Consider the following 16076-nt stretch of genomic DNA (forward strand, 5'->3'; position numbering starts at 1 on the left):
ACCTATCATAGCACCACTGTCTAAGTTCCTCTCATAGCACCACTGTCTAAGTTCCTCTCATAGCACCACTGTCTAAGTACCTATCATAGCACCACTGTCTAAGTTCCTCTCATAGCACCACTGTCTAAGTTCCTCTCATTATACCATGCGCATGATTATTTTTGAGGCAATTAGTAGCTGCTGGGTTCTTCAGGCAAATGTAGCTTTCATTTATTAAAACCTCCTGGAATCTCACCATCTGGAGGGAATGTGCATGCTGATGAGCAAAGACTTTTTAGGTGACATTTCCATCGTCACTGTACTGCATGGCCAACCCTTTCTGTAGAGGCCAGCCTTGAACCCCTCCCATGCGGCAGCCTTTCTGACCACCAGAATTACAGTTTGCAGAGCTCTGGATTTCAAGGTTTCAACATGTGAGACTATGGCATTCTCCATCAGGCCACTGCTACCCAGCTGGCTGCAAACAGTTCTAGTACTCACCTGGGTGGGCTGCGCGGTGTATCGGCCTGTATCCAGGCAATATGTGAATGAAAAACTACCTTGATGATAGCCATTTCCCTGTCTGCCTTGACCATGTTCAATTAAGACAAACCTTAAGTATTTAACCTTAAAGCATCTCCTTTTTTTAAATCAGCAAGTACGTATATACATTTGTATCACTTGTTCTTTAAGAAAAGCTTGTGATTCAATTCTTTCACTGTGTAATCTATCCATTCAAAGTATAATAATCAGTGGTGACTCTTAGGTACACTCAGTTACCCAGCCATCACCACAATCAACTTTAGGACATTTTCATTGCTTCCCAGAGAAAACCTCTACTCTTCACAATTAGTTCCATTTCCTCGTTTGCTGTTTTCTACAGATTTGCCTATTCAAGGCATCACTCATAGGCAGGACCATACAATATGTGTTCTGCCTGCTTCACAGGAATATCTGGTGTTCACAGAGGTCAAAGGAGGATGGCAGATCCCCTGGAGCTGGAGTAACAAACAATTAGGAGTCACCATCTGGGTGCTAGGAACTGAACCCAAGGCCTCTTGAAGAACAGCCTGTGCTCTAAATCACTGAGCCCCAACTAGACTTGTAATTCTATTCCAACAACCCATCCTCATGCCACATAATCTTGATTAGTGTGGTTTTCTGTTTATAAATACGGGGTTACATTAAATAGCCCAGATTTGTTTTGGAGCTCACTATACAAGCAGACAGACCATGAGTTCACTATTCTCCTGCCTCACACGTCGTGCTGACATAATGGATATGGATGACCACACCTGGGAACTACTGTGGCTTCCCAGAAGTTTTTAAATTCTTAGTCTTCTTTGTTCTGTCTTTTAAAGATTATTTTGGGGACTGGAGAGAATGGCTTCATGGATAAGAGCACTGGCTGCTCTTCTAAAGGACCTGGGTTCAATTCCATGGGTACCAAGCAGGTACATGGTACACAGACACACAAGCAGACAAAACACCCAAACTCACTTAAATTGTTTGCTTGTGCAAGAGCTCTTGTATTTTGGTTCAATCCATCAATTTCAGCAAAAAGGGCCAGTTGGGAAGCTGAATTTTTTTTAACTTTTTTTTTTAATGTCTATTTTTTTTTCAATGTATGTAGGTATTTTGCTTGCAAATGTTTGTGTACCTTGTGCATGTGTGATGACCTTGGAGGCAAAAGAGGGCATCAGAATCTCTGGAAATGCAGTTAACAAATGGCTATGAGTTACCATATAGTTGTTGAGAACTGAACCCAGGTCCTCAAAAGAGCAGCCAGGGCTCTTAACCACTGAACTGTCTCTCCAGGCTTGGATGCTGGGATTTTAACAGAGTTTCTGTTGAATGTATAGATTGACATCTAACACATTAACACATTAATATATTAACATATCAACATATTAACTACCTCAAGCCACTAACATAGGATGTCTTTTATCTGCTTTCTTAAGTAGAAGGGAAAAGCACTATGCACCTACCCACCGACCCTTTTGTTGTTGATGTTGTTGTACTAGGGACCACCGCAGGACCTTTCATAAGCTGGCCATGCATTCTATTTCTGAACTACATTTCAGTCTAGTACTTTAGACACTTTTCCCTACCTTGAAATGTTTTCTTAATAACTTGTCCTGAAGTCACTCCATGGTAGAATACATGATTATTCCTTGGTCCCACTGTGAAGTATCCAAGTATCCAAGCCTGGCATACCTAGCCAGCATCCTAAAAACAGACCCTGTTCCCTACGTTTGCTGTGTCAAATAAGGCCACAGTGATTCTTTATGCACAGACACTTCATGTTTCTGTTACTAGGTCTTCGGAATGAATCCTTAGAAACAGAATTACCAGATCACTTTTAACACTGCATCTTCACCAGTAACATGTGAGAGTACATCCAGTGTCCAAATGACCTTGACATGTACTAGAATAAAAAACTCCAGAATTGAAAAATCAGCTCTTGGGGCTGGAGAGATGGCTCAGTGGTTAAGAGCACTGACTGCTCTTCCAGAGGTCCTGAGTTCAAATCCCAGCAACCACATGGTGGCTCACAACCATCTGTAATGAGATCTGATGCCCTCTTCTGGTGTGTCTGAAGACAGCTGCAGTGTACTTATATATAATAAATAAATAGATCTTTAAAAAGAAAAAAGAAAGACCAGCTCTTGAGCCAGGGTGGCAGCTCAGATTTGCAATTCCTGCACAGGAGAGGCTAAGATAGGGATCAAGAATTCCAGGCAAGCTTAGATTACATATTTAGTTCCAGGCTAGCCTGGGCAACACAAATAGTGCAAGTATTGGAATTAGAGGAGAATGCCCATCTAAGAGGCATCTACAAGAACTAAATTGCATAGCTTACGTGTTAGCTATGCAAAAATGCTGGTGAGGAAGAGGGAAGGGGAGAGGAAGCTCTCTAGCAGAGTGAAGACCTACATGAGGATGGTTACACCAGAAATTTCATACAACGGGCAGGAGTTCTACCACTGAGCTACACTTCTAACCCAACATTCAGCTCTTAAGGCCCTTGCCTTTTATCAGCCCAAATCCTAAGTCTACACAGACAGACAGTCCCCACAATCAGAAAGCCACAGAAGCTGGAGTCACATTCCAGAGCCCAAAAGAGTAAAAGACACAAAAACCGTTCCCAGTACATACAAGGTTTAGGAAAAAGAAGAAAGAAAAAGAAAAGAATTCAAATTTCATCTACAATTTGCTCATGAAAAAAAAACCTTAAATAGCATTTCAAACATGAGCATCAGTCCCTACCTCTCCCATTTCTCGAGCTCTGACAATAAGTCAGAAGAGTGACTGTGACAGTCCTCTGAGAAAGTACTTATGGCAAGTGCCAAAAGGGTTTTTTTAATTCATTTATTTTTGTTTTACATGCACTGGTTGTTTTGCCTGCATGTGTGTCTGTGTTGGATCTCCCAGAACTGGAGTTACAGACAGTTGTGTGTGCCATGTGGGTGCGGGAATTGAACTCTGGTCCTCTTGAAGAACAGCCTTAACGACTTAACTACGGGCCAGCTCTCCAGTCCTCGACAAAAGGGATTTTTATTGACCAAGCTGAATTTGACTCTAGTTGTCCACTACGACCTGATCTTCCTTACTTAGAGAGTGGAGATGATGTGGTTTTCAAGGGTTGACTTCACATTAAATGATGACACTGTACCAAACACAAAAGTGGCCAAAAAGACAGCTTAGTAAAATTATCAAAGCAAATGAATATTTACTATGCAGCTTTGGCCAAATTATGTTAGATGTTTCACAAGGTATGGAGAAAACTGTCAAAGATTACACAAATTAATAACGATAGTTACCTTGCAGGATAAGTTAAGGCAGGAGAGTGGTTACTGTCTTTCTCTTTGTACCTCTCTAGGTTGTTAGGCTTTGTTTTAGTGGATAAATCCACTGACCTACTTCTGCTGAGAAACGTGGGCAGACAGTGATGACAGGCAACCACAGACACTGGTAATGTTCTGTATTTTAATGGAAATATACACATGAGTGTTCGTCTATTCTATTACTTACACAAGGAGTTTGTGAGATTTTGTCCTATAACCTGTGGCAATCACTCAGCTCTGTCATACAAAAAATAAATAAATAAATAAATAAATAAATAAATAAATAAAAAAGTTACACAGTCAACAAGTAAATGTGGTTCCCATAAGATGTAGTAGTAGACAGCGGGTTCATGGGCACAGTCTCCAAACCCCTGCTTTACAGATGCCAGTCTTGTGTGGTGGGAAAAAAAACCAAAAGTTTAAAAGATCAAATACATGCATGCAAAACTGCTATCAAATTTGCTCTCTACGCTGGAAGTGTTGGCATACTCCTGTAACCCTAGCTACTCGCTAGGCCACAGCATGTTTTAGGCTAGCTGGGACCAGTAAGATTCCATTAAAAAAAACTGTTCTCTTAAAAATAAAAATGCATGTGGTACAGGCAAAACACCTATGCACATAGAATAACATTTTTAAAATGAAAAGAAAAAACTGCACAAGATCCTGTTCGGTTCTCTTCTCTGCCCTCATCCAGCATGTACTAAAATATCCACACCACACTTTGTGACTATGCCTATCAAGAAGATGGAAAAATACAGTCGTCAGCCCTCTGGTTTCTTTTTAAGCACCTGCCCCACCCAATATCCATTCTTTCAATTCCCAGCCTCCCTAAATAATGAACTTAAGGTAGAAGGGATGAGGAAGAATGGAAATTTACAAGAAACAGAATATGACTGATAATTGTTACCAAGAAAACATCTTCCCTTTTTGCTCTTAATGGGCTGTAAAGCTGATGCAATTAAATTATAACTATAGCAACTCAGCGGGCATCCACGGGCTCCTGCTCCTCCAGCATCCTTGCACAAGCAGAAGCCGTCTGCTTAAAATCAAGGAAACTGTAGGCAGCCAGAAACAGAAGTTTGGGGCCTACGAGGAAGACAAGTTGGCAGAAATATCTACAGGGTACTGGGGACCAGTGTAGGTTAGCCATTGGCAGCGTTTTGCTACAAGGCTGGATAGTTTAAAAAGACAAAACCAAGATACGGCAGTGTGACAAATGCCTTTTACCCCAGCACTTAAGAGGCAGAGACAGGCTGATCTCTATGAGTTCAAGGCCAGCCTGGTCCACAGAGCAGGTTCCAAGACAACCAAGAGTGGTCCATAGCTTATTGTTGACTTCATCCAGCAACTAAACACTCCCTTTCTCATGATCACCGAGAAAGGGAATGCAGCCTTCCACACCACTTTGACATTTACCAAGTCCCTGAAACAATGCCCTCAGATTAACACCAGTCTTTCTCAAGGTCACAGAATGAACACTAGATAGACATTCTCCTGAATTACACAGAATCCTGGTGACTTTCTGGACGCAACAAAATCTCAGTAGCAGATCTCCCTTCACCCCTTTCTCCAGGACCCTTCCAGAAATACAGGAACATGGGTGCTAGCATCAGCCTTACTGGGTTTGAATCTTGGCTCACCACTTGCCTGCTGTATAATCTGAGAAAGGAACTAGCCCCTCTCTGAACCTTTGTCCTTCAATTAGAATATACAGATCAGCAACTTGATGCTGGCTGTGATGGTTAAGCAAAGACTTAATGTATAAGAAGTTTCTGATACACCGTAAATAACCATTCAATTACATTTTTCACAGAAAGCAGTTTGGTTTTGACTTTTTTGTTGGGTTTGTGTTTTATCCAATCAAGATCCTCTCTAGGGATCCTGCTAAGGCTGTTAATCAGCATTTTCTCGAAAAGCCTTTTTCTCCTGGGGCTCGCCCACCTTCCTGTTTCTGCAATCAGCTGGAGAGCACTGTATTTCAAGGCCTTTCAGAGGCAGCCTCTGGGGTCACCAACAATAAGCAGACAAAAATCACTCCTCACTTGGATGGCTTTCCTTACTGACCAATCATCAATTTTTTTCCAATTACCCTTAAAAACTCTGTTCACCGCTGAGTGCTTTCTGGCTTTGGGTAGCATTTATGTGCACGACCCGTATCTACTAACACACTTACAAGGGCCATTTATGACTCAACAGACCACAAACCCAAGCAGGAACTACGGTGCAGAGCTCCCCCATCCTATGATATGGGTTATCAGCTTGGTCAGACAAATAGACTAAAACTCTAAAAACCTAGAGAGGCACAGAAACAAAGCAAGGTTTGCTGATCTGCTTGTAACTCTGAGGTCCTGACTATCCGGCTTGTGACTATCATAGAAGAAACTGATCTGCCCCCAAACTACCCAGTCCAACAGTACTTCCCCACCAGTACTCACGCCTTGACATCTGCTGTCTCCTGGGATGTTCGTGTGAGGGTACGGGAACGCAGGCGCTCACCCGCTTGCTGGATCTCCTGTAAATTTCGTTCTACATGTGGAAGCTCAGAGATGCCTTCGGTCTCAGCAGCAAGCTGTTCAGCTTGCTGAAGGAGCTCACCAAATCCCTCAGTATCCATTGGAGATGCAGATGCTACATGAAAGAAAAAGACCCAAGTCAAGGGGGAGGGAGGCGTCATGTTTGCTTCAATCTGTTACAAGATAATAAAACTCCAGGACTTTTTGTAAACTGAAAGGGGGGCAGTTCATCAACAAGCAAGATTTGTTCCTGAATATAGCCCAAGAACAGGCCTGACAGAGAAAATGAGTCAGACTGTGAACAACAGATCATTTCTGTGAATATTGACAGTCCCAAGATTGATTTCACAACCAGAACCAATGCAAGCATATTAAGCCACAGGCTAGAATTCCTGCCTTTTCCTGTAGACCCAACACAGATAAGGAAATGCAAGCCATTGTGGCAGCTCCAGGAAGCCTAAAGAACGATCCTTCTATACCTCCAATCTCTCCACATTTATCTTGAGAAAAGGGCACTACCACCCCTCCACCTGAAGAATGCCCCTATTAAGAAGGGGTTGCTGTAGGGCCATGATGGTACACGCCTTGAATCCCAGCATTCCCGAGGCAACGCAGGAGAAGCTCTTTGAGTGTGAGGCTGGCCTGGTCAATAGAGTAGGCAGGGCTACACAGTGAGACTCTGTCTTGAAATATGCTGCACCCCAAAGAAAAGATGAAGGCATTGCTGTAGCCTAAGGCCTTCCATGAGGATGTTCACGGTAACTCTAGTCCACGGAACTCAGTTATGTGCCCGGCACACGCCCTGCAGTGATCTGGCTGTACTGAGATCAGAGAAACACTAAGTGTCTTCTAACTAAACCCAGTCTCGCTTTGTTTTAGCTCATCCATGTCTTCTTGAACATAGAAGACATCCGTTTTTATTACTCACACCCTGGACTCCATTTACACATTCTTCTAAAGTTACTGAAGGCCTCATTATGCATGACATATACCTGTCTTTTAGACCATGAACATAATTAATAAGGCCACCTGTTTCTCTAACAAGTGATTTAAAGTGCTGTAGCTTGAGAAGATGACTGAACTCATGGGGAAACATTTGCTATTGTGACCAACATTCAATTCCTGAGGTCCATACGGTGGAAAGAAAACTGACTCCAAAAAAACAACTCTGGCCAGTTTTCCTCTAACCTCCACATGTGGTATGGCATGACTCCACATACATACAAGCACACATACACATACTGTTTAAATAAATGTTTAAAAAAATATCAGGAGTTGGAGAGACAGGTGGTTCAGTGGTTAAGAGCACTGACTGCTCTTGAAGAGGACCTAGGTTTAACTCCCAGCATCCACATGTCAGCTCATAACCAACTATAACTCCCGCTGCAAACCTGATACGCTCTTCCAGCCTGAGGGCACTGCATGCATATCAAGCACAGACACATTAACAGGTAAAACACACATAACATAAAATAAGAATATTTTACTTTTTAAAGAAAGTGCTGCCCTTTGCCAGGCATGGAGGCACACACCTTTCATACCAGCACTCAGGAGGCAGAGGCAGGTGGATCTCTGTTCAACGTGGTCTATACAAGACACGTATATCCTGTCTTGAAACACGAAAAGAAAAGAAAAGAAAAGAAAAGAAAAGAAAAGAAAAGAAAAAGGAAAGAAAAGGAAAGGAAAGAAAAAAGAAGATCGAGCAAGCTATTTACCAGCTAATACACATCTATGAATCTTGTGTATATACACTATACCATCCTAATACAAGGTTCTTGATGAAGTCAATATTTTTAATTCCTACCACTATTAAATTAACAGAAGGCAAAATGTATTAACATCATAAAAATAGTTAAGGACTGGCGAGGTGGCTCACCAGTCAAGAACACGTGCTAATCTTAAAGAGGACCCCAGTTTGGTTTTTAGTTCCCATGCCAGGCAGCTCACAATTGTTTGTATTCTAGCTCCAGAGGATCTGATACTCTTTCTGGCCCCAAGAGTACCCAAAAATATATACACACATGAGTAAATCTTTAAGAGACTAGAGAGATGGCTCAGTGATTAAAAACATTGTTTATTCTTAGAGAGGACTCAGGATTTGGATCCCAGAACCCACAAGGCACCTCACAACTGCCTATGACTCTAGTTCCAAGGGATCCAACAAGTTCTTCTCCTCTCCATGGGCACTGCATTGATATGGTGCACTTACATACATGCAGGATAAACACATAAAAACTCATACACGTAAAAAAATAAATCTGCAAAATTATAATGCTAAAAGATTAGGAACAAGTTTATTGTTAAAAAGAAAACATTTAGAGGGGCATCGTAGCTCACAACTGTAACCCCAGTACTCAGCAGGCTGAGGGAGGATTGCTCCAAATTTGAGGCCAGCCTAGGGATACAAAGTTGAGTTCTAGGCTAGTCTATAATATAATGTGAGACACTGTCTCAAAAATGAGGTGGACAATTCCTTATAAACAGCAGCTCGATTTTAAAGATTTTATAAATTTTATTTTGATGTGTATGCTCATGTGTCTGTGTGAGTGCACAGTGTGGGTATGGGTGTCTGCAGGAGTCGGAAGAGAGCATCCGATTCCCTGGGGCTTGAGTTTAGGTTAGTTGTGAGCTGTCTGAGGAGCGTGTGGAGAGTCAAGCTGGACTCCTCTGGTTGGACTGCAGATCTTAGTTACTCTTTCTTTCTCTGCTTTATGTCCATGGTTTCAGCTACACACATGAAACCCCAGTGGTCTAGCTCTATACTTAAACTGTTATTATCGCTCAGCTACAGAAACATATGCTAATGTGCAGGGCCAGAGTAACCATCCTAAATCCATAGCTGGAAGATAAGGACTTTTTGAAATGAGCATTAAAGGGCATTAACTTTAAAGGCTGGTTAAAACGAAAATAGATCCTCTCAGAGTAATCATAGAAGTATTTTGGTTTTCTTCATGTGGTTCTAAGCTGGCTTTAATCTTTAACAAAAATCATATACACTGTAAGTTTTAGAACTAAAGTTCCTAGAAAAGTATATATACATATTAAATCCAATACATTCAGACTACACCTGTCATTATATATGGGAGAACGAGGAGGGCAGAGCTAACATCCTCCAGGCCTGCTCTAAGTCTACTCCCAACCTAGCAAGCAGTGATCCTTTTAAATGCAGGTCCTATGCTTGGGCTTAAACATCTGGTACAGTGGTGCTCTCCAGGTGGGGCTCTACCTACCCCTGACTGTCCAAACCTGATTCCCTTCTTCCTTGGGCTCTGTCCACCCTCAGGGCTTCCTTACTGGCTCCAGGGGAAGAGGCACATTCCTGCCCTAAACCTTTCTCTTCATTTCTACTACCAGAGCACTCCTCCCCAGTTTCAGCTGAACTTCAGACTGCCTTTGAGGCCAAGCTGTAAGATGCTATTCTGAAAGGTTAATACGTAGGACTGGAGAGACGGCTCTGTGAGCAAGAAAGGGAACTTACTGCTCTTGTAGAGGATCTGAGTTTGAGTCCCAACACTTATGTTGGGCAGCTAACAACTGCCTGTAACTCCAGCTCCAGGAAATCTGACACCCTCTTCTGCACCCCCCCCACCGAAAGCGAGAGAGAGCAAGTGACAGACAGACAGACACACACACACACACACAGACATAAATCAAATAAATTGTGCCAGGTGTAGTGGCACACGCCTATAGTCCCAGCACTCAGGAAGCAGAAGCAGGTGGATCCCTGATGCTATCCTGGTCTGAGTGAGCTCCAGAACAGCCAGGACTACAGAAAAATACCTGTCTCAAAAAATAAATAAATAGATAAATAAATAAATTAGCAAACAAACAAACAAAAACACTATACATAGATGGATGGATGGACGGACAGACAGACAGATTTAAAAAAATTATTGGATATATTTTTATTTACATTTCAAATGTTATTCCCTTTCTCGGTTTCCTGTCCAGAAGCCCCCATCCCCTCCCTATCCCCCCTCCCCACCTTCCCCTACTCTAGGGGTCCATCCTTGGCAGGACCAAGGGCTTCTCCTTCCTTTGGTGCCCAACAAGGTCATCCTCTGCTACATATGCAGCTGGAGCCATGGGTCAGTCCCTGTATAGTGGTTTAGTCCCTGGGAGCTCTGGTTGGTTGGTATTGTTTTTATGGGGTTGCAAGCCCCTTCAGCAATTTCAATCCTTTCTCTAATTCCTCCAACGGGAGTCCCGTTTTCAGTTCAGTGGTTTGATGCTAGCATTCGCCTCTGTATTTGACATGCTCTGGCTGTGCCTCTCAGGAGAGATCTATATCAGGCTCCTGTCGGCCTGTACTTCTTAGCTTCATCCATCTTATCTAGTTTTGGTGGTTGTATATATATATATATATGGGCCACATGTGGGGCAGGCTCTGAATGGCCATTCCTTCAGTCTCTGCTCCAAATTTTGCCTCCATATCCCCTCCTATGGATATTTTTGTTCCCCCTTCTAAGAAGGAGTGAAGCATCCACATTTTGGTCATCCTTCTTCTTGAGCTTCAGGTGGTCTGTGGATTGTATCTTGGATAATTCAAGCTTTTGGGCTAATATCCACTTATCAATGAGTGCATACCATGTGTGATTTTCTGCGATTGGGTTACCTCACTCAGGATGATATTTTCCAGTTCCATCCATTTGCCTACGAATTTCATGAAGTCACTGTTTTTGATAGCTGAGTAGTACTCCATTGTATAGATGTACCACATTTTCTGTACCCATTCCTCTATTGAAGGGCATCTGGGTTCTTTCCAGCTTCTGACTATTATAAATAAGGCTTCTGTGAACATAGTGGAGCATGTGTCTTTGATGTATGTTGGAGCATTGTTTGAGTATATGCCCAGGAGTGGTATAGCTGGGTCCTCAGGTAGTGCAATGTCCAATTTTCTGAGGAACCTCCAGGCTGATTTCCAGAACGGTTGTACCAGTTTGCAATCCCACCAACAATGGAGGAGTGTTCCTCTTTTTCCACATCCTCACCTGCATCTGCTGTCACCTGATCTTAGCCATTCTGACTGGTGTAAAGTGGTTCTCAAGGCTGTTTTGATTTACATTTCCCTGATGACTAAGGATGTTGAGCATTTCTTTAGGTACTTCTCAGCCATTCGATAATCCTCAGCTGAGAATTTTTTATTTAGCTCTGTACCATTTTTTAATAGGGTTATTTGGCTCTCTGGAGTCTAACTTCTTGAGTTTTTTGTATATTTTGGATATTAGACCTCTTTCAGATGTAGGATTGGTAAAGATCTTTTCCCAATCTGTTGGTTGCCATTTTGTCCTAATGACAGTGTCCTTTGCCTTACAGTAGCTTTGCAGTTTTATGAGGTCCCATTTGTCAATTCTTGATCTTAGAGCATAAGCCATTGGTTTTTTGTTCAGGAAATTTTCCCCAGTGGCCATGTGATCGAGACTCTTCCCACTTTTTCTTTTATTAGTTTGAGTGTATCTGGTTTGATGTGGAGGTCCTTGATCCACTTGGACTTAAGCTTTGTACAGGGTAATAAGAATGGATCTATCTGTTTTCTTCTACATGCTGACCTCAAGTTGAACCAGCACCATTTGTTGAAAATGCTATCTTTTTTCCATTGGAAAAAAATCTGTAGATTGCTTTTGGCAAAATGGCCATTTTTACTATATTAATCCTGTCACTCCATGAGCATCAGAGGTCTTTCCATCTTCTGAGATCTTCAATGTCTTTCTTCAGAGACTTGAAGTTCTTGTCATACAGATCTTTCACTTGCTTGGTTAAAGTCACACCAAGGAATTTTATATTATTTGGGACTATTGTGAAGGGTGTCATTTTACTAACTTCTTTCTCAGCCTGTTTATCCTTTGAGTAGAGGAAGGCTACTGATTTATTTAAGTTAATTTTATACCCCGACACTTTGCTGAAGTTGTTTACCAGGCTTAGTAGTTCTCTGGTGGAAATTTGGGGTCACTTAAGTATACTATCATGTCATCTGCAGATAGTAATATTTTGACTTCCTTTCCAATTTGTATCCCTTTGACCTCCTTTTGTTGTCTAATTGCTCTGGCTAGGACTTTGATTTTTAAAACTACTAAAATTAAAATTGGCAGGACTAAAGTGGCAAGGTATACCTGTACTCCAGTACTCGGGAGGCTGAGGCAGGACTGTGAATACAATGCCAGTGTGGGCTCCTACTCAGTGTGACTCTGTCTACAAAATAAAGTATTTTGAGTTTTGTGGCACGCAGCTTTAAGCCCACAACTCCAGAGACAGATACAGGCAGACAGATCTCTGTGAGCTTGCAGCTAGGCTGGTGCTCTATACAGTGAGTTATAGGCCACCAGGGTTACAGTAAGACTCCATCCCAAAAAAGAAAACAAATAATGTTCTTACTGTGATGATCCCATGATCTACATCTCTTTCCCCAGCCTAGAATATACTTGGGAACCTTTGTAAGAAAGCTCTAAACTTACTGTGAACTACAGATGAGCTACAGTGCGGAATGTTCTTCCCAGAAGGTAGCCTTCCAAAAAAAATTTAAAAATCACACAAACTATGATAAATAAATGCACTTAAAAACATTTAACATACCCCAGCATGTCCACATTATCGCCTTAGAGAAATATTCTTGGCTTTCTGCACATGACCAAAGGTGGTAAGGCATAACGCCAGGGGTATTCCCTCATGGTACCTATATTTGCTTAAGCTAAACTGTAAACCTCCTGCTTTGCTTACTTTAATAATAAAAAATGAGAAGTGCTTTGTTTGCACTACTCTTGAACTCAAAGCCTGGAGTTCCCTGGTATCCCTCTCGGATCTTTGGAATATAGTCTTTGAACCTTAAGAATGTAAGTGGTGGTGGGTTGGTAGCTGCTGAGAAAATTAAATTCAATAACTACTGTCCACAATTTCTTCTGTTTCTTCATGCTGCTTTGCATTCAGCTGCCATTCAATGTCTAAACATGTCCCCCACAGGGGGTGCAGTAACATTCTCAAATGAGGTAGATGCAAATACTTGCAGTTTGAATGTGAAACGCTCCCAATAAGGACTCAGTGGTTGAACACTTGGTGCCTGGCCGTGGTACTTGCTAGGGGACACTGTGCACCTGCAGCAGGTGAAGAAGTTCCCTGAGGACAAAGCCTGGAGGCTATAATCCAGCCTCACTTGTATGCACACATTTCCTGGCTGTGAATTCCCTGATGTGGAAGGCAGTCCTTCAGCAGGAGCCATTATCCAGCTGGGGTTTCTATTGCTGTGATGATGCACCATGACCAAAAGCAAGTTGGGGAGAAAGGGGTTTGTTTGGCTTACATTTCCAGAGCCCTGTAAATCACTTAAGGAAGCCAGGACATGGTCTCAAACAGAGCAGGAACCAGGAGGCAGGAGCTGATGCTGAGGCCATGGAGAGGTACAACTCACTGGCTTGCTCTCTATGGTTTACTTAGAGCCTGCTTTCTTACAGAACCTAGGAACACCAGCCCAGGGATGGCACCACCCACAAGGGAATGGGTCCTCTCCTATCAATCATTAATTAAGAAAATGTCTTATGGCCTGGAGAGGTGGCTCAGTGGTTAAGAGCACTAACTGCTCTTCCAAAGGTCCTGAGTTCAATCCCAGCAACCACATGGTGGCTCACAACCATCTGTAACGGGATCTGATGCCCTCTTCTGGTGTGTCTGAAGACAGGTACGGTGTACTCGTGTAAATAAAATAAAATCTTTAAAAAAAAGAAATGTCTTATAGCTTGATCTTACAGAGACATTTTTTTCCCCTCTGATAACTCTAGCTTGTGGCAAACTAACATAAAACTAGTCAGGACACAGAATGAACTCTTTCTTTAAACTGTTTCTTGCCAGGCTATCTGGTCACAACAAACAGAAAGTTAACTAAAACAATCCTTACAGTTGCATATATAGTAAATGAACTCATTATAAAGATAGTGAAAATACATCAGATAATTTCAGTTCAGCTGCTATTAAAACATATGAAGGGTTGGTTTGTTTGTTTGTTTGGTTTTAATTTTTCGGTTTTTGAGACAGGGTTTCTCTGTGTACCCTTGGCTGTCCTGAAACTCACTCTGTAGACCAAGTTGGCCTTGAACTCAGAGATCCACCTACCTCTGCTGGGACTAAAGGTTTGTACTGGAGATTGATCTTGTGAACTATACGTTCAGATGCTAATTTCTGTACCCTGAGATCTAGTTATAGTCAGGATACATGAATACTGAAGAGTCTCCTAGATCAGTGTGGTGTAACGAATGCTCCCCAATTATCTCTGGTTAATAAAAGGTTGAATAGCCAATAACTGGGCCGAGTAAACAGAAAGGCTGGACTTTATATCCCGGCCAGGGGTCTGAGGGAGAAGATCGAGGTAGAAAGATCAAGGTACAAAGAGTTAGGGTCCAAGAGAAGGGCCACAAGGAAGAAGATGGTTGCCATGAGCTTGGGTATGAGGAGGAGTTGCCATTTAACCATGTTAAATATTCAATCGAGCCAGAAAAGAATAGATATCTAAGAGCTCCAACTACTGAGAGCCTCTAAACCATTCTAAGTCAGTGTCTTCATAAAATGCCCCTTCAGTATTCTAAGTGGCCCCTTAATGATTTTCCTGCTTTTATGTCAAAATGTACTCACCTGTTCCTGGTAATACTAGCTCGTTGGTTTCTCTCCCTTTGCCTTTAAGCACCATCAATAAGTATTCTTTTTACCTAACAGGCCTTGTGACAACTTCCAAATTGGAGGTTCACTAAGTTCTTTAAAGTCTACTGCCTTGAGCATGGTTGGCACATGCCTATAATCCAGGCACTTGTAGGCAACTGGATAAGGAATTCAAAGGCACTCTTGGCTGTTGATTATCAACTTGAAAGGATGCATAGTCATGTAGAGTGAGTTTCTGTACATACCTTGAGGATTGTACATACCTAGACTGGGTTAGCGTTTGGGCGTGGCAGTGAAGAGCTACCTTCAATGGGTTAATTAAAGTAGGAGACCCAACCTAAATATGGGTGGTACATTTCCATGGGCTGAGACCCTGTACTCAATAAGGAGGAGGAAGCAGTGCAGTGCCAGTGCAGTCCATTACTCTTCCTAGCAGCAGATGCAATGGCTGCCCTCAGGTTCCTGCCATCATGCCTTCCCCATCATGGACCATCAATCTTTGAGCCAAAATACATCTTCTTCTCTTACATTGCTCTTGTCAAGGTATTTTATCATAGCAGCCAGAAAAATAACTAATACAGCTACAGTTTGAGGCCAACCTGGACTACATGGCACACTTTCTCAAAAGCAAAAAAGACCACTGGGCCATCCCAGGCATGGCTACAACTCCATGGTTCTTTTGTTTCAAATCTGTTACTCTCTGAATACTTTCCAGAGACCAGAGTCTTCACAGCCTCAAAACTGACAATCAAAGGCAAGCATGAAAGACATGGAGGCAGCCCTCTCAGGTCTGTCTCCTAGGAGCAAGGGAAAGGCAATGACTATTTTAAACTTTAGGCCAGACTCTGTCACAACTCAGTAAAACCACTGTTATTCGACAGCAGCCACAGATAATATGCAAGCAAACAAGTATGTCTGCTCTCCAGGAAAAAAAAGCTAAAAGAAAGATTGGGGATGCAGCTCCCTAACTAACAAGCACAGTGTCCTGGTTTTAATCCTCAGTACTCCTCACCCCTCCCCCCAACAACTTTTCTTTTCTGTGTAGTTCTGGCTATCCTGGATTCACTTTGTAGACAAAGTTGGCCTCAAACTCTCAGGG

General features: G+C 42.3%; 1 protein-coding gene across 2 annotated transcripts in view; it reads right to left on the bottom strand.

Annotated features, from left to right (window-relative positions):
• Positions 1-16076, bottom strand: part of Nup93 (nucleoporin 93) — a 103784-nt gene that overhangs the window by 78305 nt on the left and 9403 nt on the right. For both annotated transcript variants that reach the window (NM_001011925.1, XM_063277858.1), the window contains exon 2: positions 6263-6455. In NM_001011925.1, coding sequence (NP_001011925.1) covers positions 6263-6441 — 179 coding nt within the window. In that variant the 5' untranslated portion in view covers positions 6442-6455. The remainder of the gene's footprint in view (positions 1-6262; positions 6456-16076) is intronic.

The sequence above is a fragment of the Rattus norvegicus genome, chromosome 19, assembly GCF_036323735.1.
Source record: "Rattus norvegicus strain BN/NHsdMcwi chromosome 19, GRCr8, whole genome shotgun sequence".
NCBI lineage: Eukaryota > Metazoa > Chordata > Mammalia > Rodentia > Muridae > Rattus > Rattus norvegicus.